Here is a 27,152-nt window from a genome sequence, read left to right on the forward strand (position 1 = left end):
ATCTATCACACCAAAAAGCTCAAGATAGCTTTTCCTCTCACTCTACACACTCAAGCTCGCTAGGGTTCTCACTTATGGGAAAGGTAGTCACAATTGAAGGCCATAAGTGCCTTTAAGTATGGCTCGGGCCCAAAGATTTCGGGTTTCTACCAACAGCGCGGACTCGTCGAGTCCATTCATTAATTTGAGTCATCAGTCGCGACCTTACTCGACGAGTTGAGGCGTCAACTCGTCGAGTCTCTCTTCTTAACTCAAAAGAAAAATACTTAAATTATGATACCTGGAAATCCGGATGTTACATTTTGTTTTTTATTTCATAGATTTCTTCATCAAGAAATGTTGCTACAATTAAACAAAAATAAATAATTTTGCTAAAACATAATACAATAGGAAGTTTGTTCACATTTAGTCATTGAACTTTTTAGAGGGAAACGAACTTTCGATTTTGTTCACATTTAGTCACTAAACTTTTTTTCGTTATCTCATTGATCGATCATTCATACAACCAATTTATACCTGTATAAATAATGTTGATAAGAATAACATATAAAAAATTATTTTAATAAAAACTACTTACGATTGATTGTCAAAGGTTATCAATATTTTTCTAATAATTTAAACAAAAATAGCTACCATTCATGATATGTTTCACATTGGACAAAATTTCAATCATTAAACATATCAATATCAACGATGATTCTTCAATAGTATATTTACAAAGAATAAAAAAACTATTTACTAATGTCAGACAATGTCTTCGTAAGGTTGCCGATGGACGTTTTACAGCAGCAGTGAAGGTTTTATGTTCTTCGGGGGGTTGCTCCATTTGGGGGTGATACCACAAAGGCATTGGAGGATAAGCATACATACAAGCCACCACCTTCCTTTCCCAACAACATATTTTCAAAACCTCACCTTGTAGTGGATGTTGACAATGTCCTTGGGGGAATTAAATCCTTCCCTAAAGGTACCTCGTGTGGGAGAGACGGGTTGAGAGCTCAACATATTTTGGATGCCGTTTGTGGAGAAGGTTCGGTTATAGCCAACGACCTCCTACGTGCTATTACATATGTGGTTAATCTATGGATTGGGGGGAGATTCCCTTCGAGTTTAGCAGATTTTGTTGCCTCTGCTCCTCTCACGCCGCTCTTAAAACCTGACAAGGGAATACGACCTATTGTTGTAGGTACTATATGGAGACGTTTGGTTTCCAAGTTGGCTATGAAAGGTGTTGGTAAGGAAATGACCAAGTATCTCAATGATTTTCAGTTCAGGGTCGGGGTGTCGGGTGGTGCTGAGGCCATATTACATAGCGCCAATATGGTGTTGGGCGAGCGCCATGATGACGGATCTCTCTCCATGCTTACCATGGATTTATCTAATGCCTTTAACCTTGTCGACAGATCTGCATTGCTTCATGAGGTCAGATTGAGCTGTCCTTCTATATCCTTATGGGTAGAATTCCTCTATGGTCAAGCAACAAGGTTGTATCTAGACAACACGCATATTTGGTCCACTACTGGGGTTCAGCAAGGAGACCCCTTGGGACCACTTCTCTTTGCTCTTGTGTTACACCCGCTTTTGCATAATATTAGCAACAATTGCAAGTTTCTTCTCCATGCATGGTACCTTGATGATGGCACACTTATTGGAGATTCGGAGGAGGTGGCCAAAGCGTTGGACATCATTACGATGATTGGCCCAAAATTGGGCCTTCAACTGAATATCAAGAAAACCGAGCTCTTTTGGCCCTCGTGCGATGGTAGGAAGCTGCGTGAGGGGCTATTCCTGACTGACATCGGGAGGCCACATTTAGGGGTGAAACTTCTTGGGGGAGCTGTTAGTAGAGATGCTAGTTTCATTAGCAGATTAGCCATAAAGAGAGTCGAAAACGTTGTGAATTTGATATGCCTTCTTCCTCAATTGTCTGACCCTCAGAGTGAGCTCCTTCAGCTTCGGTCTTGTATGGGTATTGCTAAGCTTTTCTTTGGGTTAAGGACGTGTCAACCCGTTCACATGGAGGAGGCGGCAGTATTCTTTGACAATGGGTTGCGCAGGGCCATTGAGGACATTGTGGTATGTGGTGGCCCTTTCTTTGGTGACATACAATGGCGCATTGCTTCTTTACCCATCAGGTTTGGTGGTTTGGGTTTATACTGGGCAGTAGAGGCTACTCCATATGCTTTTGTTGCCTCAAGGGCCCAAACTTGGGTATTGCAAGACCACATCTTACGGGATAACGGCATATATGGTATGGATTCTGATTATGATGGTGCCTTGGCTTCTCTTCGTAACAAGCTTCCAGATTCTGACCTTAGCAGTTTTACTACTAAAGACACCGCCCCTGTAACACCCAAAGTCAGGAGGGCCAAGAAAGGAAACAAAACCTTAAGTTTAAGGGACGACTCGACGAGTCCAAGGAGGAACTCGGCGAGTCCGATCGGGATTCGGGTCAAGAAGTAAGTGACCGACTCGGCGAGTCGGCCAAGGAGACTCGGCGAGTCTGGTCTGAACGAGGAAAACCCTAAATCCGGGACTTAGAGCCTATTTAAACGTCTCATTCTCTCCCCTAGGGTTCCTTTACTGCCTCTTTCACCCAGAACACCGAACCCTAAGCCCCATTGTTGCTCATTCAAGCTTCCAAGCCATTTTTGGGGTGATTTGAAGGAAGAAGGAAGAGGGGAATCATTGAAGCTTCAAGGATTGGCCTTAGATCTGGAGTTTGTGAAACCTTTCTGAGTTATTGAAGGTACTAAGTCGTCTCCTTCATGTAGATCTATTCTAGTTGGGAGTTATGGGGCTTTTTAGCCATGATTACTTATCCATTTGAGTTGGAAGCCAGATCTGAAGTTGCTACTTCGGATCTAAGCATATTTTGGCCTTGTGATGCATAAAGTAACTGTCCTTGAGTTGATTGTAGAGCCTCCTTGCCTTAAACCCTAGTTTATGGTGTGTTTAGCCTAGATCTCCTTCTCTACACGTAAAGTTTGCAACTTTACGTGAGGAATAGGCTTGGGAAGGGTAGATCTATAGTTTGGAGTCCATGCATGACTCAAAAGTCTTCTGCATGTATGAAGATCTGTATGGACTCGGCGAGTCCTTTGAGTGGACTCGACAAGTGGAATGAAGATTTGGAGGAATTCGACGAGTGGGATGAACAGCTCGTCGAGTCAGATAAAGATTGCCTTGTACTCGGCGAGTCTGTTCTTGGACTCGGCGAGTCAGGTCGCGAAACCCCAAACCCTTCGAGTTGAGACTCGAATCAGTGAGTCGAGGGGAGACTCGGTGAGACAGACAGGTCAGGACTCGCAAATCGGTAGACTCGGCGAGTCATGGGCTGACTCGACGAGTCGAGTCGCGAATGGAAGGATTCTGAGCATATGAACTCAGCGAGTCAGTATGTTGACTCGGCGAGTAGGGTTGACTTGGGAGGTTGACCTGGACCAGGACTTTGACTTTGACCAGAGTTGACTTAGTTGACTTCCAGGGGATAGTTAGACTAAGTGTTGCATTAATATTGGTAGCTCGGGGAGCTAGTGGAGCAGGAGTTCAGAGAGTTGTCGGGCAGCAGCTAGAGGAGCTATCAGCAAGTTCAACAAGTGCAAGTGAGTTTCCCTTTGTGTGAATGGGTCTACGGCCACAATGTCGGCCCATGTAGTTATGAGTAGAAGACCCGGGGGTTAGCCCTAGGCACAGTATGCTAGTATGATATTCAGGACGAGGTCCAATGATAGCGGGCGGGTGCCCAAGGAATGGTTTACGTGATAGTTTATACTTGTCGTCTGTGTGATACTTGTATGTGCCTTGTAGGGAGGTTAGCGTGGCGAGGTCCTGTAACTCACCAATAGCAGCGTGTGGATGGTGTTCCACATCTCATTAGCAGCAAATCAGGGGCGAGGCCAAAGTTAGGGAAGGAGTGAGGGTGGGCTGGGCCCATACCTCACTATCAACAGGAGTATGGACGGGGTTCCATGACTCATCAGTAGCAGGACAAGGGCGAGGCCCAGAGACAGGCGAGGCCTAAGGACAAGATTCGTTAGTATGTGTTTAGCTTATGTGATGTGATATGTTTATGTGCTATTATATGTTAGTAGGCGAGGCCCTGTGACAGGCGAGGCCTAGTGAAACAGATCTGTATCCGAGCGGGGCTCGAAGCCAGGTGGAGCCATGGTAGGGGGCGAGGCCCGAGGTAGGGGGCGAGGCCCAGGATAACGGGTGTGGCCCAGTATGTGCAGTATGTGGTTATGCATGGTATGTGGTAAGGTGGGGGAACTCACTAAGCTTCGTGCTTACGGTTTTCAGTTTTGGTTTCAGGTACTGCCGGTAGCGGAGGGAAGAGCTCGGGGTGATCGCATGGCACACACCATAGATTAGACAACCTGGGAATGTTTACTCTGATAAGGAACATGTGTTTTAAAAATTAATACTCTGATTATATTTTGGAATGATGACTTTGCTTTAAAGTAATGTTTTATTAACAGAAATTTTTTGTCTTGAATTTTGGGACGTTACAACTTGGTATCAGAGCCTTCGTTTGAGGGATTCGGGCATACTCTCGGGTGTGCCTGAACTCAAACTAAGGGGGTCGGATAAAAAGTTTTCAAAAATAAAAAGACAGTTTTGTAAAAAGGAAGTTTTTAGAATGAAACAGTTTTAGGAAAGCAAAAAGAATTCAGAAAGAAAAGAACTTTGAAAAGAGAAAAAGGGTGTGCTGCATGCAATCAGCCGAGCTCAAGTAAGTACCCCAAAATACCCATACAATTTATGTTATGATTGTCCGTTAGTATAACAACATGCTAGATTAGGACTAAGGATCTAGGTAGGATGCCTTATGTGCCTAATATATGTTCTTTGAGCTGCATGATAGTGTTGATTAGACAATAGTAGGATAGCCTGTTTAGGTTATGCCTGAGTTTATGAGTTTGTGTTGCATGCTAGTACAGATTCGTGCTATGTGGATATGATTGCTTGAGTATGTTATGGTTAGATTTTCCCTTGTCTGAATGTTGCTTGCTTGGTGCATTGTGGGATTCTGAGTGATGGGAATTAGCCATTAGGTGAATACGTCACGTCACATGTGATAAGGGTTGAATAATCTCAGAGTACTGGATTTGGCCCTACTGCGCAGCTCTTGTTTGATTCCAACCGTTGTAGGGACGAGTCTTTTACTCGAAGGATTATCTGAGCCTCGTCACATGTGATGGTATTCAGGTGATGGCTAATTGGCATCACAAGGAGCCTTCAACGGCTGAGGACTGGTTTGGTTGGAGTCAGAAGTTTCCCTAGGGTAAGCCTAGGATGAGATAGTGCTGGGAGCAGTAGTAGTGGAAAAGGGACCCGATGGAGTCGAAGCAGTTCTTGAGGAAAGTACGGATAGATGTGGAAGGTAGTATGGGCCTGTACTACTGAAAGCAGAGGATCCGTACTCGATTCGGGAAAGACTGAGACAAGACCGGGAACCTGGTAGTGCATGTGTTGGGTCTCGCAGCAGTGATAAGTATTCTGATAGCGGTTGTGTTATATGTTTCAGCATGGTGACGTTGCGAGAGAGACCAGTGGGCAGATCAGGCACCGGAGAGGGATCAGGCTCGGGTTCAGGAGTCGAGCAGCTCGAGGAGCGAATGAGGGAGTTGATATCAGCTGAGGTTACGCGCAGCATACTAGACCAGACTCCTGTGATCTTTGGCACGGTCAAGGAGGGTATACTGGAGATCTTGGATGAGAGGCTGGGAACCTTCCGTACCGAGATGATGGCTTTGATGGGAGCGCGTACTTTGACATTTCGAGAGTTCAGGGCTTGCGGGGCACCAGATTATCATGGGGATAGGGACCCCATCGCTAGCAGCAGATGGTTGGTTGATGTTGCCAACACATTCCGTACGAGCCGGTGTCCCGAGGGGGACAAGGTTAGACTCGCTTCCTGTCTTCTGAAGGACAGAGCGAGGGATTGGTGGGAGGAGATTGGTCATGCTTTAAGGGATGATGTCGCGTTGGACGTGATGACATGGAGCGATTTCTCGGCCAGGTTTAGGGCGGAGTTTTCACCAATTATTGAGGTGTAGTAGTTGGCACGGGAGTTTCAGGATTTGACGCAGACCACTGAGACTGTGGCGGAGATCACCGCCAAGTTCAGGGAGAGGGCTCTTCTTGTACCGCAGTATGTCGCGGACAAAGAGATGATGAAGGCCCGATACCATGAGATGTTGAGGGATGACATCAGGCAGTTTGTGAGCAGGTACAGTTGCAAAACGTTTGAGGATATGATCGCACTAGATAGATAGATAGATAGATAGAGAGAGAGAGAGAGAGAGAGATTGATTTGGAGCAGATCCGAAAGAGGAAGTCGGATGAGGTTCAGGCAGTTACAAGCTCGGGCAAAAGGCCCAAGGGATCATATTCGAGATCGAGGGATTATCAGGACCACAGCCGGTGCGGGAAGTGTGGTAGGGCGCGCGGGGGCGCGTGCATGAGTGGTAGCGGTGGTGAGTCTGGCTACTTTCAAGTGCGGTCGGACTGGTCATTTTTAGCAGGGATTGTATTGTTACCACCACATAGAGATCAGACTTGATATGTTTTTTCACTGCAATCAGCGAGGCCACAAGAAGGCCCAGTGCCCCAGTTTGCTTTCAGCAGGACGGGTGATGGCACCTGCTCCTGCAACCTTGAGGATCACAGACGGCCGTCAGGGCCGTGCAAAGGCGCCTACGTTAGGAGGCAGGGCTTTTCAGATGACTACCTTGGAGGCACGAGCAGCACCGGACGTTGCAGGTATGCGACTTCCGTTTTCAGTTCTTTTATTTGTGCATGATTGTATTGTTATGGTTCTACATCATTATCGGTATGAGCATTTTATTTTTGTGCGGCTTGCTTATGATCGAGTTATAAGTCATCTGCATACCTTGGATATTTAAATGGTAGTTAGGGGGATGTGCCCTATCGGAGAAGGCTATATAGGATGTAGTAACTTCAGCATGCTTGGGAGAAACTTGGTACGTCTTGCTAGTTCGAACTTGTATAGTTTAGAGATGGATTGGTTAGATCCCTAGTTATGGTAAGTTGGGGTTCCTCAACAGATTGATTATGGGATGGTAGCAAGGATTGGGATTTCTCTTCGAGCATTGAGCAGCAAGGGGTAAGCAGGATCGAAGTGGGGGAGAATCCTCTGTGTGTGCAAAAGTAAGAGCATGCAGATCCAGAATGAGTACTCGACCTCTAAGAAGGAACAGAAGTAGCACTTCGTTTGATGGATTGAGGAGTTCAGGGTCGGGAGTTTGAGAAACTCCCCCCTCAGCTAGTACGTGTGTTGATGATGGTTAGTATGTGATTGGGAATTCAGGTTGGAGGATCGCCTGTATGACTCGAGTGGGTCAGAAGAAGGATCTTGAGAACTGATAGCACAGGGTGGTTTCGTATTAGCAGTCAGTGGTGGAAAGTGTTGTAAGACTACGGGGCAGCCGTAGCATTCATTAGCAGTTAGTGGTGGAAGGTGTTGTAAGACTACGGGGCAGCCGTAGCATTCACTAGCAGTCAGTGGTGGAAAGTGTTGTAAGACTATGGGGCAGCCGTAGCATTCCATAGTAGCTTCATTGGCGGAGTTGGGGCGAGGCCCTTATCTCCTAGTGATCAGATAAGGATCATGAATGGGTAGTGGAGGAGAATGATAGGGAGTTTGCCTGTATAGCCCTAGAGAGGTGAGACCGTGGGAGAGGCCGCTCCAGGATATAGTTGGGTGAGACCCGTGGGCGAGGCCCGTATGATAGGAGCAGTATAGGTGAGACCTGAGAGTAGGGTCGCTCAGTAGTATGGTTGGGTGAGACCCGTGGGTGAGGCCCAAACGAGAGTGGCTAGACAAGTAAGATTAGAAGGATAGAGGCGGGTGAGACCCGTGGGCGAGGCCCGTGAGTTTTAGCAGCACGAGTGGGATCTGGTAGGGACCTTAGTGTCAAGATAAGGGATCGGGGAATCCCAGGATTGTTGTGCCTGAATGGCAGAATAGATTGAGCAGTTAATTGGTGTCTTTATGATGCATATATGGTATGAGTTATGTGTTCCAGACTATGGTCCGATGCAGTATGCAGTATATGTGTTCATGCTAGTTGACATGTTATGCTATGTGATGATTCAGTGAGTTCCAGACTTCGGTCCAATGCAGTTAGTTCGCTGGGAGCAACTAGGAGTTATGTGGGGACTAGCGACCAGGGGAAACCGGTAGTCCAGATATTGGTAGGACGGTAGGGACCAGGGTGGTCTCAGTCATCCGGAAGGCAGATGAGGAATAACAGAAATTGCAGTCAGTAGCAGTGCGGGTATGCAGTGAATGGTGGAATTCAGTTAGTTGATCGTGGGGTGCTCGACACCAAATTATAGTAGAAAGAAATGCCATGTGGATACTGGCGATAATGACTCGTACTGATAGTAGCAGGAGTAATGGTTTGGTGAAGGTAGGATCTTCACAATGACAGAGGAAATAGTTGGTTATGGAGCATCGCCTTGGGAAGGCAAGGAAATCGCGCAAGGAAAGGAGGGGTGAACCCCTATGGGTTCAGTGCAGTACTCGGTGAGTACCAGAAGGATTTTCGGTTGAGTAAGTTGTGTTTCTAGAATGTTCAGGGTTAGGGTTGACCCGAGATTATTATCCACAAGGATTAATGTTAGTCGGAATGACCGGGTGAAATACCAGCGAAGGTAGGCAGCTGGAGTTGGATCAATTAGTAGGGTATTTGGAAGCAGATCGCAGGTAGTTGGCCATAGCAAACTTCGAGGACGAAGTTTAGTTTGAGTGGGGGAGAGTTGTAACACCCAAAGTCAGGAGGGCCAAGAAAGGAAAGAAAACCCTAAGTTTAAGGGACGACTCGATGAGTCCGAGCGGGATTCGGGTCAAGAAGTAAGTGACCGACTCGGCGAGTCGGCCAAGGAGACTCGGCGAGTCTGGTTTGAACGAGGAAAACCCTAAATCCGAGACTTGGAGCCTATTTAAACGTCTCATTCTTTCCCCTAGGGTTTCTTTACTGCCTCTTTCACCCAGAACACCGAACCCTAAGCCCCATTGTTGCTCATTCAAGCTTCCAAGCCATTTTTGGGGTGATTTGAAGGAATAAGGAAGAGGGGAATCATTGAAGCTTCAAGGATTGGCCTTAGATCTGGAGTTTGTGAAACCTTTCTGAGTTATTGAAGGTACTAAGTCGTCTCCTTCATGTAGATCTATTCTAGTTGGGAGTTATGGGGCTTTTTAGCCATGATTACTTATCCATTTGAGTTGGAAGCCAGATCTGAAGTTGCTACTTCGGATCTAAGCATATTTTGGCCTTGTGATGCATAAAGTAACTGTCCTTGAGTTGATTGTAGAGCCTCCTTGCCTTAAACCCTAGTTTATGGTGTGTTTAGCCTAGATCTCCTTCTCTACACGTAAAGTTTGCAACTTTACGTGAGGAATAGGCTTGGGAAGGGTAGATCTATAGTTTGGAGTCCATGCATGACTCAAAAGTCTTCTGCATGTATGAAGATCTGTATGGACTCGGCGAGTCCTTTGAGTGGACTCGACAAGTGGAATGAAGATTTGGAGGAACTCGACGAGTGGGATGAACAGCTCGTCGAGTCAGATAAAGATTGCCTTGTACTCGGCGAGTCTGTTCTTGGACTCGGCGAGTCAGGTCGCGAAACCCCAAACCCTTCGAGTTGAGACTCGAATCAGTGAGTCGAGGGGAGACTCGGTGAGACAGACAGGTCAGGACTCGCAAATCGGTAGACTCGGCGAGTCATGGGCTGACTCGGCGAGTCGAGTCGCGAATGGAAGGATTCTGAGCATATGAACTCAGCGAGTCAGTATGTAGACTCGGCGAGTAGGGTTGACCTGGACCAGAACTTTGACTTTGACCAGAGTTGACTTACTTGACTTCCGGGGGATAGTTATACTAAGTGTTGCATTGATATTGGTAGCTCGGCAAACTAGTGGAGCAGGAGTTCAGAGAGTTGCCGGACAGCAGCTAGAGGAGCTATCAGCAAGTTCAACAAGTGCAGGTGAGTTTCCCTTTGTGTGAATGGGTCTACGGCCACAATGCCGACCCATGTAGTCATGAGTAGAAGACCCGGGGGTTAGCCCTAGGCACAGTATGCTAGTATGATATTCAGGACGAGGTCCAATGATAACAGGCGGGTGCCCAAGGAATGGTTTACGCGATAGTTTATACTTGTCGTCTGTGTTATACTTGTATGTGCCTGTTAGGGAGGTGAGGGTGAGCGAGGTCCCGTAACTCACCAATAGCAGAGTGTGGATGGTGTTCCACATCTCATTAGCAGCAGATCAGGGGCGAGACCCAAGTTAGGGAAGAGCTTGGGGTGATCGCATGGCACACACCATAGATTAGATAGCCTGAGAATGTTTACTCTGATAAGGAACATGTGTTTTGGAAATTAATGCTCTGATTATATTTTGGAATGATGACTTTGCTTTAAAGTAATGTTTTATTAAAAGAAATTTTTTGTCTTGGATTTTGGGACTTTACAGCCGCCCCCCCCCCCCCCCCCCCCAAAATCCCAGAGTACGCTAGCGAGTGCCCTTTTTCGTAAAATTGTCCAAGATATGGAAGTTCATCTCGACATGACGGCCCGTCAGAAAGCGGTTTTCCAATGCTTACATGCACCACATGCCCAAGATTTTCTTCTTGCTACCCTATAGATGGGATTGGCCAACATATGTCTCATGTGGAGTATCGTACTATCCTCAAATATCGATTCATGATTCCAATATTCCCAGCTGACGAGATATGTCCGATGTGTCGTAAGGCATGTTTGGACTCCTTTGGAGAGCATGCAGTTCACTGTAAAGAATTACAGGGTTCAAATACAGACACGATATGGTCAGAGATGTTTTGTTCGATATATTTAAGCGTGCAGGAGTTTCCGCTAAGAAAGAGGCACCTGTGAATTTCTTGACTGACCCGACAGAAGGAAGGTCAACCTTTAGACCGGCTGACATTTTGATTTTTGGATGGGTCGGAGGAAAACATGCATGTGGGGGACCTTACAGGGATATCCCCTCTCGTGGGCTTGAGGGCGGGGGGGTTTCACGACAGGACTGACTGCTTTAAAAGCTGCTACAGGCAAAGTCAACAAACATGAGAAATCGTGTATGGAAAATCAACACGTGTTCATACCATTTGCGTTTGATATGTTTGGTTTCCTCGCACCGGATGCGGTAGAGCTTCTTAATAGAGTACAACGGATTATGCATTGCAATGGTATATCCCCTAGTTCTATGAATGTAATCTTTAAAAGATTGGGCTTTGCTATACAAAAAGGCTTAGCGGCGCAGCTTGTTGCCCGTTTGCTATCTCACTTGTTGTACGATGATAATTAAATTTATAATTAATTATTTAAAGTTGAAATTTTTTTTTACTAAAATAATAGCACATTTAGTTTTCTTTTTATCTGTTTAGCAATAAACAATTTCTCACACCGTAGTAAAGATATATACACGAACGACAGTAGGTCATTTTTCATCCGCATCATCAAGGCGCTTTGGTTACTTGATTCCAAGTTTTACAATTTTGCAACTACGATCAACGAGATCCCTTGAGAGTCGAGGTCGTCGATTCCGTGAATCGTTGAGGGCCCATCCGTATTAATACTCTTTGTTCTCCACTGTCAACAATGGCTAATTACCCCCACAATCCCAGTTCACAGGTGATTAATACTTACACACTTGCTTTTCATCATCATATCCACTCTATTCCGCAAGAAACTAGTTCAAATACAATCTTTTCTCGTCTTTAGAGGAATATGTGGAGCTTTAAACCTGGTAATCGGAGTAAACTTGTTTGTATTTGCGTTTTCTCCGACAATGAACTCCAATCGGAACTCTTCTGTAGTTCTTGATCGTTGGAGGGCGTATGAAAAACACTCGCAGGGGGTGTATGTGTATATAGCGAATCAAAAACATGAATACAAGTAGCATTTCATCATTCGATCGGTATATATGCGTGTGAGGAGATTACAATTGGATTTTCACCAGCAAATGTTTGTAAAACCCCAATGTAGGATACAACGCAACACCCCCTTCGCCATATAATATCACAATTAACATCTTCACTGAGAAATAACAACCACCAAAGTAACTGAATTATACTTCTTTCTCTTCACATTTTTCATAAACAAGGAACAGTTACTTTTTGCCCTTTACCTTATTCTATGATTTTCAACGATGTGAATTTGCAATATTAAGGAACGTAAGAAAAATCTTAAGCTTCATTTATTCTTCTAAATATATGGAAACTCACTAAAATTTATATTGCCCCTGAATCTTGATAGATTGTTCAAATAGATGAATATTGAGGGTTTTACTTTGTTGCAGTTTCGGTTTTTGGTTCCACCTCAGCAAGGGCAATTTCGTCCAATGGGACAAGGCATGCCTCCTGGTCAAAGTCAGCCACCACAGTTTTCTCAGCCACATCAGCAAATGTCTCCATGGCCCAGGCCCAGTCAGCCTGCCAATGCCACATCATCATTTATAGCACCACCAATGCCTTATATGCAGCATCCAAATATGACTTGTACATCTTCTTCACAGAACTCTGCAACTACAAACACTCATCTCCCTGGTTTAACTGGTCCTGGAGCACCATTATCTTCTTCATTTACTGTAAGACCTGTGTACCCTTTTGGTTAAATACAAGAAACAACAACCTACTTTCATTTATTTGTTTATTATAATAAAAAAAAATCTACATTTTTATTGTACTCTTGTTTCAGTTTATTACATCATCATTTGGGCACCCACAAAATGCAATGAATGCTTCTTCAAATCAGGTATATATATAAATATTTCTCATGTGTTTGCTTATTACACGATAAATATATCTTTTATTCTTGTAGCAAGCGATGAACGTTCCGAATGTATTTCAAGAGGCATCATCTGATTGGCAAGAGTTTATTGCTGCTGATGGAAGAAGGTAGAATTAATATTTCTCTTTATCATCTGTATTTTTAAGTTCATATATCTCAAATATGTAAAACCCTTTAGTGTTTGGAATACTTTTCAGATATTTTTATAACAAGAGAACAAAAATGTCTTCATGGGAGAAGCCATTGGAGTTGATGACACCTGTGGAGGTTAGTCATATGCTTTCGACCTGTGTGTTTTTGACATGTAGTTTTTCACTTTTTCTATGCACATCTCATTTGACTTCCAAATCATTTCTTGTTTCTTGAATTAACATAAATATTTGTTTCTTTAAGAGGAGTTTGAGCTTCTTGCTATTTACATTAATTGAGTTGTATATATATATATTCTCCTTTGCTTTGCATGTTTCAATGTTTGTAGATGCCCATGGCAACTTGAGGAAGTATGCTCACTTTGAACTTTGAAGGCGCACTCAGTTTCTCAAGGCAGGCAACAAATTGCTATTACACATGTTTTAATTACATTTAGGAGAAATTTCTTACATGATCTTTTTAAAATGTTGATATTGATACTTGAAATTAATACATGCATCTTACATAATACCCTTATTTTAATGGCATATCAGTCTATTTTGTGTACAAAACATTCCATTTGCTTACCTTGTGATTGTAATTTTTTTTTAAAGACAATGATCTTTACTAAAAACAAAAATAGTTTGTTACCCATTTATGACATTAATCTTAGAATATGGTCTTTCAGAGTTTCTTAATTTAGGTTCCTCCATGATTGTGTTTTTGATCTTCTTAAGGAATCTACTTTGTTCACATTTCTTACACTATAGGCTAGAGAACTTTGGTTCATGCAACTTAAATGATGCATTAGTTTAGTAAAGAGAGTTGCATTTTTTTTTTCTTTTTGCTATTTATGATTTCCTAAATAACTATCTTTGTTGTTAAGAATTAGGTTACTAGTATGAAGTATCACTCATTGTTGGCTTTTGCAGAAGGCTGATTCTTCCACTTTTTGGAAAGAGTTCACAACTGCAGAGGGTAAAAGGTATTTTCTGCTTATATTTCTTCAACTTTTAAAGATTTACGGAATGTATACCTTTTTTCCTCTTCAATACACTTATTTTGTACTTAATATATATAATATACATGTATGCAGATATTACTACAACAAGGAAACAAAGCAATCTAAATGGACAATACCTGACGAATTGAAGGTTTTTATTTTGAATTATTCCATTTTTCCATCTTCACAGCCATTTTTACATTTATTTTGTCTCCTTCTGCTCTAACTTTTGTTTTTTATGCACAGATGGCTCGTGAGCAGGCTGAAAAAGAAGCTTCTAGAAGCTCTCAGTCTTTAAGTTCTGGAAGCTCAGTCAATGACAGTTGTTTGACCATTCCTGTGGTGGCAGTTAAGCCTCACTCTCCTGTTTCTCCAACAGTCAATGATGCTCCTAGTGTTTTAGTCAACACAAGTTCATCTCCAAAGTAAGTGTTTATGAAATGATTATATCAGCATTTTGGGGTTTTTGTTTATGTATAATTTGAAAATATGGAAATAATGTAGGACAAACTTGGAGATTACATCCTCAAATGATGTTGCTAATGCTTTAGATGAAGCTTCAATGCAGGATATCAAGGTATGAAAAAATTCATTCTTTTCACATTAATTGTTTATTTAATCAATTTTGAGATTGTTGTTGCTGTTTGCAGGAAGCAAAAAAGGACATATCAGATGTTGGGAAAGTGAATGTAACACTATTAGAGGAAAAAGTAATGGATGCTGAACCCTTGTTATATGCAAACAAGAAGGTAAAAATGCTAATTTTTTCAATTAATCCTTTTCAATTTTTCTTTCTTTCTCCTTGTTTTTAATTTTCTACCTACAATAACTTTTTAGGAAGCAAAACTTGCCTTCAGATCTTTACTGGAATCTGCAAATCTTGAAGCTGATTGGAGTTGGGAACAGGTATCAAATAACTCTCATTGACTTTTTGTAAGTCAACTTTATTGACCATGAAATTGACATGTCAGGCAATGAGAGTAATCATAAATGATAAAAGATATGGCGCATTAAAAACACTTGGTGAACGTAAACAGGCATTTAATGAGGTAAAATTTTACATTCATAGCATCATTTTTCTCCTTTTATTATAAAAAAAAGTTGAAAAATCTTCATTCTGATTTCTGATTTCTGTGTTTCTATAGTACCTAGTGGAAAAAAAGAAATTGGAGGCTGAAGAGAAGCGCTTGAAGCTGAAAAAAGCAAAAGATGAATTCATGCAGATGTTGGAAGTATGTCACATGCTTACATACGTACACATACATACATGCATACATATATACATGCATAGATAACTAATGGTTGTATGTTGTTCTTTTTTAAATCACTTTCAGGAGTCTAAGGAATTAACATCATCAATGAGATGGAGGTAAAATTTACCTTTCATGTAATGAGAGATGATTTTTGTATAGAATTTTGATTTAGTATATATTACAATATTGCCATTATATTAATTTTGTTTAAAGCAGCAAGGCTATAGCATTGTTTGAAGATGATAAACGTTATAAGGCTATAGAAAGACCTTCTGAACGTGAAGATCTTTTTCAAGACTACTTAGTTGATCTTAAGAAGAAAGTAAGTTCATGTCATGTGGCTCTGGAATTCAATTCTTGCTATAATTACTTAAATACCCTTTTAACCACCTTCAGGAAAGAGCAAAACTTCAAGAGGAGAAACGTCAGAATAGGTTAGAGTACAGACATTTTCTTGAAACTTGTGGCTTTATTAAAGTAAGTATTGCTGGAAATTCGAATGGATCATAAGATTGGGCATTTATTTATGTTGATTGATGTTTGATGTTATAACTTCAAAATCTATATATATATTTTTTGAAATAAAAAATCCAGGTGGACACTCAGTGGCGAAAAGTTAAAGATTGGTTAGAAGATGATGAAAGATGTTCACGCCTTGAAAAAATTGATCGATTAGAGATTTTCCAGGTAAATAAATTGTCACACTTTTATTATTTAAAAAAAAAAATTCTTATTACTATATTAGGAAACTGATAATATTAATGTCTATGATTATTATTACAGGAATACATCCGTGAGCTAGAGAAGGAAGATGATGAACAGAGGAAGTTAAAAAAAGTGAGCTTGAAAGTTGAAAGCTATAATTATTTAATACAAGGTCATTTACTTGTTAAATAGTTTAAATTTTTATTTTTGATTTAATTTTTGAAGGAAGAAATAAAGAAAATGGAGCGCAAAAACCGTGATGAATTTAGCAAGATGATGGAAGAACATGTGGTTTCTGGCATGCTTACAGTCAATACCCAATGGGTTGACTATTTTCAGAAGGTAGTTGAAAATTGAAATCAAATAAAGTCTAAAATAAAATAGTTAAATAAATATTGTATTTATTTATATTAAATATTGTAGGTTAAGGAGTCTGAAGCTTATCATGCAGTTGCTTCAAATACAAGTGGCGCAACAGCAAAAGATTTATTTGAGGATGTTGCTGAAGAATTGGAGAAAAAGGTACTCATTATTATTTAATATTGTTTTATTTAAAAGCATTATTATTATTATTATGGTATTAGTAGTTTCTAAATATTTTTATTATTTGACAGTACCATGATGATAAGACACGTGTGAAAGATGCTTTGAAGATAAAGAAGGTAGGATTTATTTATGATGTTTCGGTATCTGCATTTCTTTTTATTTATTTATTTATTTATTTGTTGATTGTGATTTACATTTTCTTGTTATATATTTTTTGAAAGGTGAGTGTTGCAGCAACATGGACATTTAAAGATTTCAAGGATGCTATTCAAGATGACATCATCTCTCCACCTTTATCAGATATAAATTTACAGGTTTAATTCTTTGATTCTCCAAATACACTAACTTCTTCCAACAATTTGTGATTTTATTATTTTTTTTAGCTTGTATTTGAGGACCTACTCAAGAGGGCTAAAGAGAAAGAGAAGAAAGAACATAAAAGGCGAAGGAATCTTGCCAAAGATTTCACACAATTATTGGATAACATCAAGGTATATTTATTAGGGTTTAGGTTGAGTATAAATAAAATTTTATAAAACTTGATTGATTTGTGAATGATCTTCATAGGAAATAAATGCAAGCTCTACATGGGAGGACTGCAAGCAACTTTTTGAGGAAAGTAATGTGTATAGGTATGGTATTTTATTATTCAATATCAAGAAATATATTTTTGAATAAAATTTTGTAAAATTGTCTTGTTTTTTGACATGGATTTAGATCTATTGGAGATGAGAAATTTTGTCAAGTGGCTTTTGAGGAATATGTTGCTCGTTTAGTGGAGAAGGGAACAGACAACAAACACAAACAGGAGGACGAAAAGGTAATTAACTCACATTCACATTGGGAGGTAATTTAAAAATAATAATAATAATAATGTGGTTTTTCTAATGCACTTTCTACCCCTTAATGTTTGCAGATGAAAAGGGAAAAAAAAGAAAAGGGTAAAGACAGAGAGAGGAAACATGGTCAAAGCCCCATTGACCACAGAAAGTCAAGAAAGGTAATTGGTTTTTGTTTGATGGATATATATAATATACAATTATATATTACCTCTATGTCATGCCATTTTTTTATAAAATTATTATTGTGTTTTTTTTTATAATTTATGTAGCATGTTTCGCATGAATCCGATGATGAAAGCAAGCATAAAAGACACAAGGATGATGGTGAACATGTTCATGATCATGAGGAGGAGCTTGAAGATGGAGAAATTTGCTAGATTCTTCTTCATCATTTAGGTTTTTAAGCATATAATATTCCTTTTTTTTGTTAAACCATAGAATATTTAAAATTGTTATTGGTTTAAAGTAAAACTTAGTTTTTGAAATTGACTTGTTCTTATCCAGAAAAGCAATATATATAATACAATAGATCAAAAATCAATAATAAACAGACAAGATTACATAAATGGTCCCTATGATTTAGCGAATATAGTCCAACTTCAAAAAGATAGACAAACTCGGTCTTTGTGTTTTGTTGATATTGTGGAGATGGTCCTTCTATGGAAGCATGTAATTCCAATTTTGAAAACAACAAATGGCTGCTAAAAGTGATTGTTTTGGATTGCTCTTTCTTGGTACTTGATGTGCTCTAAAGGCCCAACTAGTATATTTGGTTTCTCATGAATGCCACGTCTTCATGAATAGCATAATCATGGATATCTTCATGACCTTTTATGTAAGGGGTGAAGTGAGGCCGTTACTATTTTGATAATAAAGAAATTAATAAAATAAAAGTCTAAAAACAAAAAGATACTAAAAAGGAAAAAAGAAAGGTAAAAAGGTCATTTTATTAAGAATTGGGCAAATTACACCAATCGTCCCTTGTGCATATGCTAAAAAACACATTTAAAGCTTGTTTGTTATGCATCTGACTGGATTGGGTCAAACAATTTTTGCTGACTCGGCCAGCCAAATTTGTTTGGTAAATCAATCTTGGCCCATCTGACTCGGAAAGAAGGCTCAGGCTCGGTAAGAAGAAAACCAACGACTGACTGAGAAAGAAGGAAGCGTTACCAATTGTGCCCTTCCCTACGTTCCTCTTTCACGCCTCTGCGCCCCTTCCCCCCACCGATCGACTCCTTCTCCTCTTCTCATCAGGTATGTCTTCTCCTCTTCCAGGCCTCTATTCTTCTTCTTTAATCGATTCATAAAACCAATTTCATGAAATCGTTTTTGAAATTGATCCATGAATTCGTGAAACCGATTGATTATGCATCTGACTGGATTGGGTCAGACAATTTTTGCTGACTTAGCCAGCCAAATTTGTTTGGTAAATCAATCTTGGCCCATCTGACTCGGAAAGAAGGCCCAGACTCGGTAAGAAGAAAACCAACGACTGACTGAGAAAGAAGGAAGCGTTACCAATTGTTCCCTTCCCTACGTTCCTTTTTCACGCCTCTGCGCCCCTTCCCCCTACCGATCGACTCCTTCTCCTCTTCTCATCAGGTATGTCCTCTCCTCTTCCAGGCCTCTATTCTTCTTCTTTAATCGATTCATAAAACCAATTTCATGAAATCGTTTTCGAAATTGATCCATGAATTCGTGAAACCGATTGATTATGCATCTGACTGGATTGGGTCAGACAATTTTTGCTGACTTGGCCAGCCAAATTTGTTTGGTAAATCAATCTTGGCCCATCTGACTCGGAAAGAAGGCCCAGACTCGGTAAGAAGAAAACCAACGACTGACTGAGAAAGAAGGAAGCGTTACCAATTGTTCCCTTCCCTACGTTCCTCTTTCACGCCTCTGCGCCCCTTCCCCCTACCGATCGACTCCTTCTCCTCTTCTCATCAGGTATGTCCTCTCCTCTTCCAGGCCTCTATTCTTCTTCTTTAATCGATTCATAAAACCAATTTCATGAAATCGTTTTTGAAATTGATCCATGAATTCGTGAAACCGATTGATTATGCATCTGACTGGATTGGGTCAGACAATTTTTGCTGACTTGGCCAGCCAAATTTGTTTGGTAAATCAATCTTGACCCATCTAACTCGAAAAGAAGGCTCAGGCTCGGTAAGAAGAAAACCAACGACTGACCGAGAAAGAAGGAAGCGTTACCAATTGTGCCCTTCCCTACGTTCCTCTTTCACGCCTCTGCGCCCCTTCCCCCCACCGATCGACTCCTTCTCCTCTTCTCATCAGGTATGTCTTCTCCTCTTCCAGGCCTCTATTCTTCTTCTTTAATCGATTCATAAAACCAATTTCATGAAATCGTTTTTGAAATTGATCCATGAATTCGTGAAACCGATTCATGAAACCATCTCATTCATGAAAATCGTTATTTAAATTGATTCATGAAACCATCTCCTTCAATTGCATGTTTACCTTTCTATTCAGAAATTGATTCATGAATTAATTTTATTCACATATTTCTTTATACCCTTTCTGTTCTGAATAATCGGATTTTTGAAATTAATTTCTATTGGTTCATGAAATTGATTCCTTTTAAAATTCTCTAAAATTTTCGATTTTTTGATGTTATGTTCCTGTTTGATCAGGAAGGTTTCTGTTTTGAATAGTCTAATTTTTGAAATTGATTTCTATTGGTTCATGAAATTGATTCCTTTTAAACTTCTCTAAAATTTTCGATTTTTTGATGTTATGTACCTGCCTCTTGTTCCATAGTTGTGTTTGGAGGATGGAATTGTAGATTCTAGCGAAAGATGATTTGTGTTTGGAGGATGGAATTGTAGATTCCAGCGAAAGATGATGGCTTTTTGTTGTGGGTGTTGAGGGATTGAATTGAAAGTGGAAAAGAATTGAGATGAAATTGGGATTGCAATGGCATCAAATAGGGACCGAAGGCGGAAATGGATTGTGTGTTGGAATTGAAGACAACTCCGGAATTGGTGATTCCAGAGTATATTGAGGTGGTGGTTTGTATTTGAAGTGGGAGGGTAAAATGGTCATTTTTCACCAGTCAGTACATTCAGTCAGATAGACAATTAAACAACATGATTTCTTACTCGGTCAGGATTTGTTACCAAGACAGACCTTTCCCAGTGAGCACTTTCTCAGTCAGCAACTATCAAACGGGGCCTTAGTCTCTATTTTCAAAAATTAACTCGGACAGTCCCTTGTTCGTTTAAAACCTGCACGTTTCGTCCCTCTTGACATAAAAAAACCATTTTGCCTTTATTTATTTCCTTTTTATTTTTTTAAATTATTTTTAGATTAAATAAAAAGAAAAAAACAATAAATCTACATACAAGTACCCAGCCGTCCCCGCTTCCCCGTCTTATATCTTCCTCTACCTTTGTCCCCCCATTCTTAGCCACTCCCGACGCCAGCGAAGCCCCATCACCCCCACCTTCACCTTCACCCCAAAGCGATAAACCAAAATCGGACCAATCGATCTTCCTCCTCCCCCGATCGTCTCTATCAAACCCTAGAACTCAAGAAGGAACTGTACATGGAATCAACAACATCACCATCGTCGGTGGAATCATCAACAACACCATAATCGCCACCACCATCTCATATCTCCACTCAACCCTAAGTCGTATCTCGTTTTTACTGTTATCGATTTACAGCAAATCAGAAGATGAATAAGAGAGAAGGAAGTTGCAATTTATCCTTTCCCCAATTTCCTTTCTTCTTCTGCTTTGAATTCAATCGGTGATATCTCTCGCTCTCTCACATAGACCACCGGTCATCACTCAAACCTCAAAAAAGAACCCTAAACCTGTGATTGAAACCCAACTAAACCCTAAACTTACAAATCGAAGAGGATAGAGATCTAGATCAGAGAAACAGGTTTAGATCGAACTCAAATCTTCTCCATCGACAATAGAGATGAAGAGGTGATCACATTCCAGGCGGTGTTTAAGAGGGTTTCCAGGGGTTTTCAATGACTGATTTGGATAGAGATGGTTGGCTTCGAGGGTGGTATAAGGCAGGTGGTAGTTGTTGTTTGGAGGCAATGAATAGATGATGTTTGAATGGTGCAGGTTGCACGAAAGTGGTTTCCGACTGAGGTGGGTTTTCCGATTTTGAAGGTAAGGTTTAAAGTGGGTGTTGGTTGCGGTTTGCGACAATGAATAGGGGTGCGACAAAGGTGTTCCGATGGTGGTGTATCCTGACAAAGGAGGAGGTAGGAAGTCGGTGTTGGGTTTTAAGGTGTTGGGGCGGGGGTATGAAGTGGGGCCCTATTGCTTTTTCTTTTATTTTTAAATTAAAAATAATAATTATAACATTAAATTAAATGAAAAGGAAATACAAAAGAGCATAAGAGTCATTTTATGTCTCGTAAGGGATGAAACATATAAATTTAAACTAAGGATGAAACGTTCAACTATTAACCAAACGAGGGACAGTCTGAGTTAATTTTTGAAAATAAGAACTAAACATGCTTTTTGGCATATGCACGAGGCACGATTGGTGTTGTTTACCCTTAAGAATTTAACAGCTATCTAGTTAGATTTAACACGGCTTAGGGAAGATCCATATAATATGAACAAAACACGAATTTGTCTATTTTCTTGAAGCTGGACTATATGTGCCTATTTTGACAAATCACAGGGACCATTTATGTCTAATAAAATAGTACTATTAGATAATGTTGAAATCGTTTACATACATGAATGAAAGCACACGATAGAAACGCATACAGACAAGATATGAAAGATTACTTGAGCAACCAAAAGATTTAGGAAATAAGAGCAAAGGGCTTTTGAGCTTTCAAGTGCTCTACTTTTGATTTGATCTCACTACTGAACAACTTGTATGACTTGTACCTTGAAACAAAACCAACACTAAACTGCTTGATATCATCTTCAAGATCTTTCCTTTTTTGAATCTCACATGTCAAATCCTGCAAAATCTTTTCATTCTGCTCATTCAACGATGCACTTCTTTTCCAAGAATCAGAAACTGTTACAAGTAAATCATCTCTTTCTTCTGATAAAACTTGAGATTCCTTTTGAAGACCATGGATTCTTGCTTTAGAAGCTTCTAGAAGCTGGTTATTCATATCCAACTCTTCCTCAAGGTTTTCGTATCTTTCCTTGATCAATTTGATTTCATCACTCATTTCTTTCTTCCAACAAGTAATTTGTGTTTCCAATGTGCAATCCTAAAATCATGTTTACATTACAATTATTGTGTTATTGTTACAAAGAATCAAAATATGATATAATAATAATATAATACCTTGAAACTAGGAGAGATAATAACTGAAGATTAAGATGGTGAATAATATGAAAATGGGCATGTAACTTCTTGATAGATGAATATGTATCCAACAAGCATTAGCATTAGCAGCTACCTTATATTTCTTCTTGGATTCTTCTGAATATGAACTTTCCTTTTCATCATCTGCTTTTCTAAACCCATTCATAGCCATATAAATTTGTGCTTCAAAACTTGACATAAGAGACATCACAAATTCACTTGTTTTAGAAAACAAGTTTGCAGTTGCCGACTTTTCATCTTCTGCAAAACCCTGTTCAAAAGACATAAATACCCTCAACATCCTCATTGTCAAAAATAGACAAAAGGAAATTTTCCATTGTACTACCTTAAAAGTAGAGAATATTTCCTCATTTACAGCTTTGCAGTTTCCCAAAGATTCACTCAATTTTTGAGGGATTTCTTGAAGTTTAGATATCTCCTCCATCAACTGATTGTTCAGTGCTACTTGTTCTTTATGCTGTTTCTGTAGTAGTGTGTATAATTAATTAAACACTTCAGCTTCAGCTATAATAATAAAAATAAAGCATATGGTGATATATAAATTATAATACACTAACAGAAATTAACCTCAAATTCATTTCTTTCATCAATAGCTTGTTGCAGTTGCTTTCGAAGATTTTCAACTTCTTTGTAATTGTCAATTGAGGAATCCTGCAACTAAAGAACATTGACATGAATATAAATAAAGGACAAAGAAAAGAAATGAAAAGTGAAAATCAAAACTTACTTGAATTTTATCAAATGATGGGATGGATGAAAGTTGTTTTGGTGGAGTCATACGAATTGAATCAAGGTCAGCTATGAAGCCATTGTTCATTTTGAACCACGTGTCTTCATCAACAACATCACCAAAAGCATCTGGAAGTGGACTATATACAGGTGTTGTAGAATTGTAACATCTTTTAGCAACAAATGAATTTGGAATCGGTTTAAAAGTTGGGGTACTAAAAGCATCTCCTTGTTGTGTGCTACTTGCTTCTTCTTTCAGATTTTTTCTTAAGGATTCTCCATTCTACAAAAAAATAAAAAAAGAATTATATTCTTTGTAGCAAGCACATCTTCATCTAAAGGTTATTGAGTTAAAACACTTAATCTGGACATAATGACTTAATGGGTTAAAAATTATGAATATATGCAAGGGTAAAATGGTCATTTATAAACTTACCTGGGAAGAAATTCCATTAGAGCATTGTTCTCGTTCTCTGTGTGATTTCCTCTCCTCCTCTAATTCCATAGCAAGCTTTTCACGCTCTAGCTCATACTGATAAATGGGAAACAAAACAAAAAAATATATATAAAAGATAAAATATAAAATATAAAATATAAAATATACACTCTACCTTGAGCATGTCATTTCTCAATTTCAAGATTTCTTGCTCCAACACCCCCGCATGAGATCCCTATTATAAAAAAAAGTTTTTATCATATTTCAATTCTAATGTCGATGACACTACTTAAAAAAAAAAAAAAAAAAAAAAAAAAAGATAAAGATTAAGTCCACCTCAAGTTTCATGCGTAATTCCTCTATCTCCATTTTCTGTCTCTTCAATAACGCAGCATCCGTCAAAATCTAGAGAAAAATAAAAGTATTTAGCTCCAACAACTAAATGCGTGCACAAAATAAAATTAAAAAAATGAACAATCTTTTTATAAAAACATAAGGCTGATATAAGATAATAAGACATACCTCATTTACTTGGACACAATTGGTGATACGTTTAGCTCTACTTGCAAACTGAAGGGTCCCTTTTGTTTCCTCTACATGAACCTATAACACAAGACTTGAAGTTAAATAAATATAAACATGAACATGATATATTTATATATTTATATATTTATATATTACCTCTTCTGGTGCCACAGTACAAATAATAGAAGTTTTTGCATTGCCACCAAGTGCAGGTTGAAGGATACGAGTGAGTTTGCTATCACGATAAGGAATATGTCCCCTGAAAAATAAAATTTAATCATTTCTTATTGTTTCAGTTATATAATTAGTTAATCAAACAAGATGTGTAGAAATAAATAAATAAATAAAACCTTTGTTTTGCGCCTTCACTCAATTTATTGATGACATTTCCAAGAATCATTAAACTCTTGTTGATGTGTTTTCCTTCTTTCAACCGAACTCCACCAGCTCCAGTTTTAGCAATCCTTTCAGATCCAGCTAAGTCTACCAAATTCTGGTAATAGATAAAACAAGAAAACTCATGAAATTAATATAAGGATATATAACTTTATAACTTTGATCATATAAATCATTATAATAAGTTTATAGATAATAAAAAAGTTACAAACCAAGACAGAAACACGGATAGCATCATCCAAATTAGTTGAGTCTTTCCCCTTGCTTTCAATCACCTGAGATGTAAACATCATTTAAATGGATTGATTATAAAAGAAATATATAATATATATGAAAGAGAAAACTGCAAGACATAGTACCATTCTAAAGATTGTGTGGGACCTACTGCTTCTGACATTCATATTAGTTTCACCAAAGTGCCTATTAACTGAAAGAAGTAGGTTTCAGATATACATACAGTCTGAGTTAACTCAATTAAAACAGATGCTACAATAAAATCTCAAATTAGTCTCAAAAGTCAAACCTTCTCCCATTTCAATGAGCTTTAGAACTTGCTCAGCATTATTAACAATCTCCTCCCTAAGTCCTGCAACAAATATTCCACGCTGGAAAATAGCATACATTAGTAAAAGAACATATGTGTAGAGTATAGAATGTGTTGTATGAATCCATATTCACCTCCAAACTCTCATGAATCTGAAGTTTCTGATTCTCAACAGCAAAAAGATCATTGATTTCTTCGTTATAGATCTCCATGTATGAGACTCGAATGAGAAACTCTCTATCAGTTGACTGCAAACATTTACTGTATTTTAGGAACAGGCTTATAAAGCTTATAAAGAAAAGATATACTAGTTAAATTATAAGAATATAGTCATATACCATGTCAATCTTGGCAAAAATATCTTTGACAGCTCTGTGAATAATTCCCGGATCATTCTCAGACCCATTCATTGTAAACGTTTTTCCACTACTTGTTTGTCCATAAGCAAACGCAGTGCCTGAAATTGCACAGTTATTAGCTTCCAAATTAATTTTCATGATCAGTAACTACAGAACTTAGTCGATTCATAGAAGGTGAACAGGTTCAGAGTGAGAGATGCAGTAACACAGCACAATAATCAAGTATCATCCAGGTTAAAAGGAAGTGGAATAAAAAAGAGGAAGCATTGAATTTCATACAAAATCAGGATTAGCTAAGGATTACCGTTGAATCCATCAACGACAGCATGGATAATGTCCTTGGTAAGGAGGTCATAAACGCTAGAATTGGAGCAATTTTGGTCGAAAACATGATCTGCGTATAAACACATATACATAAGATTATCCAATTGATAGATAAAAGAAAGAAAGAAAACGAAGGGTTTGTTTATGTACCGAAAGCATAAGAAAGAGCAGGGGGAAGAGGGGTGCCGGATAGAGACCTATGCAGAGAAATACGGTTGTCATCTACCTTCCAGTGACTGCAATTGGAATTGGAATCCTCGTCTGATTTCACGGGTGGCCTCACTCTCACTGCTACGCATATTTTCTCCATTTCTGTGAAGGATTGATTGAGCTGGATCTGAGATATTTGTTGACCGATCGGGTGTATAGGCGGGATGTAGAGAGATACAAGTTTTTCTATTTGATTTCAAAATTAAGGTTACGGTTACTTTTGCCTTTCTTTTTTCTTTTGAATGGATTGGGCCTTGGGCTTTAACTACAATTTAGAGGTCTAGTAAAACGCCCAATCGTAAGCCTTCCACAAATAATCAGAAGTTAAAACCGAGTTGCCAGCTTGATATATATATATATATATATATATATATATATATATATATATATATATATATATATATATATATATATATATATATATATATATATATATATATATATATATATATATATATATATATATATATATATATTAACGGAAAGAACCTATTTTTTAATGCAATTTCACTCCAAAAGAACCGAATCCATTATAACCGAAACCTATTTTTCTGTAACCGCTTATTTAAAAGTTTTTTTTATAAACCGAAACCGGTTTAAAACTTATATTTATACACCTTTGCGGCTCTACCTATTAGTATTAGAAGTGCAGATAGGCCATAAAATTCAGTAACTTAAATCTAGAAAAGACAAAATTGCAAATTTGGTCACAGTGGTTTGTAAAAAACTGTAGACGGGGTCCAAAAAGTTTCCAACTTGCATGGAATGTCCAAAACCAAAAGTTTCCTGTGAATTTGGTCAAAAAATCAAAAAATTCCGATGATTGGGTCCATGGTGGACTTGAAATGACAGTTTTACCCTTATAAATTGTGACTGATTGTATGATTATATATAAAAAATTATAATATTATACCTATAAAATGTTGTTACTAATTGTATGATTATATATAAAATTATAA

The 27,152-nt window shown here is 38.9% G+C and overlaps 3 protein-coding genes across 5 annotated transcripts; 2 read left to right on the forward strand and 1 right to left on the reverse strand.

Annotated features, from left to right (window-relative positions):
* Positions 1 to 1,242: 1,242 nt before the first annotated feature.
* Positions 1,243 to 11,349, forward strand: LOC111879644 (uncharacterized). The gene is made up of 2 exons (XM_052765129.1): positions 1,243 to 2,346; positions 11,275 to 11,349. Exons 1-2 carry the CDS (start codon positions 1,243 to 1,245, stop codon positions 11,347 to 11,349), a joined length of 1,179 nt encoding a protein of 392 aa, XP_052621089.1.
* Positions 11,350 to 11,478: 129 nt separating this feature from the next.
* Positions 11,479 to 17,803, forward strand: LOC111879625 (pre-mRNA-processing protein 40A). Its single transcript, XM_023876087.3, has 27 exons — positions 11,479 to 11,682; positions 12,350 to 12,637; positions 12,748 to 12,804; positions 12,871 to 12,947; positions 13,038 to 13,107; positions 13,902 to 13,954; positions 14,066 to 14,123; positions 14,219 to 14,397; positions 14,477 to 14,549; positions 14,623 to 14,721; positions 14,810 to 14,878; positions 14,944 to 15,021; positions 15,118 to 15,204; positions 15,307 to 15,341; positions 15,442 to 15,547; positions 15,622 to 15,702; positions 15,820 to 15,912; positions 16,009 to 16,062; positions 16,156 to 16,272; positions 16,354 to 16,452; positions 16,545 to 16,592; positions 16,698 to 16,790; positions 16,860 to 16,967; positions 17,044 to 17,108; positions 17,194 to 17,296; positions 17,393 to 17,476; positions 17,588 to 17,803. Exons 1-27 carry the CDS (start codon positions 11,650 to 11,652, stop codon positions 17,693 to 17,695), a joined length of 2,415 nt encoding a protein of 804 aa, XP_023731855.1. The 5' UTR covers positions 11,479 to 11,649; the 3' UTR covers positions 17,696 to 17,803.
* Positions 17,804 to 22,004: 4,201 nt separating this feature from the next.
* On the reverse strand, positions 22,005 to 26,391 carry LOC111879659 (kinesin-like protein KIN-7N). Of its 3 annotated transcripts, none has more exons than XM_023876119.3 (18): positions 26,134 to 26,391; positions 25,964 to 26,053; positions 25,639 to 25,757; positions 25,435 to 25,548; positions 25,280 to 25,361; positions 25,116 to 25,183; positions 24,969 to 25,031; positions 24,711 to 24,853; positions 24,517 to 24,619; positions 24,358 to 24,438; positions 24,172 to 24,240; positions 24,011 to 24,070; positions 23,836 to 23,931; positions 23,398 to 23,682; positions 23,238 to 23,321; positions 22,996 to 23,133; positions 22,744 to 22,920; positions 22,005 to 22,551 (listed from the first exon to the last, which is right to left on the reverse strand). In XM_023876119.3, the coding sequence occupies exons 1-18, from the start codon at positions 26,291 to 26,293 to the stop codon at positions 22,126 to 22,128; spliced, it is 2,358 nt and encodes a 785-aa protein (XP_023731887.1). In that variant the 5' UTR covers positions 26,294 to 26,391; the 3' UTR covers positions 22,005 to 22,125. The 3 variants fall into 3 exon arrangements, with proteins under 3 accessions (XP_023731887.1, XP_023731886.1, XP_042751917.1); XM_023876118.3 differs by having other exon boundaries at positions 23,238 to 23,327; XM_042895983.2 differs by having other exon boundaries at positions 22,414 to 22,551; positions 22,629 to 22,920; positions 23,238 to 23,327.
* Positions 26,392 to 27,152: the final 761 nt, after the last annotated feature.

The sequence above is a fragment of the Lactuca sativa genome, chromosome 6 (genome assembly GCF_002870075.4).
Source record: "Lactuca sativa cultivar Salinas chromosome 6, Lsat_Salinas_v11, whole genome shotgun sequence".
NCBI classification, from domain to species: domain Eukaryota; kingdom Viridiplantae; phylum Streptophyta; class Magnoliopsida; order Asterales; family Asteraceae; genus Lactuca; species Lactuca sativa.

Bases quoted from the DNA above. Each gene is read 5' to 3' on its own strand.
- LOC111879625 (XM_023876087.3), top strand. From the start codon at position 11,650: ATGGCTAATTACCCCCACAATCCCAGTTCACAG. The intron at 16,273-16,353 runs GTAGTTGAAAAT...TAAATATTGTAG, and splicing joins GGGTTGACTATTTTCAGAAG to GTTAAGGAGTCTGAAGCTTA. The intron at 16,968-17,043 runs GTATATTTATTA...TGATCTTCATAG, and splicing joins AATTATTGGATAACATCAAG to GAAATAAATGCAAGCTCTAC.
- LOC111879644 (XM_052765129.1), top strand. From the start codon at position 1,243: ATGACCAAGTATCTCAATGATTTTCAGTTCAGGGTCGGGGTGTCGGGT. The intron at 2,347-11,274 runs GTAACACCCAAA...AATCTTTAAAAG, and splicing joins CTACTAAAGACACCGCCCCT to ATTGGGCTTTGCTATACAAA.
- LOC111879659 (XM_023876118.3), bottom strand. From the start codon at position 26,293: ATGGAGAAAATATGCGTAGCAGTGAGAGTGAGGCCACCCGTGAAATCA. The intron at 25,032-25,115 runs GTACTATGTCTT...TTTACATCTCAG, and splicing joins CCCACACAATCTTTAGAATG to GTGATTGAAAGCAAGGGGAA. The intron at 22,552-22,743 runs GTAGCTGCTAAT...ACATGATTTTAG, and splicing joins AATCCAAGAAGAAATATAAG to GATTGCACATTGGAAACACA.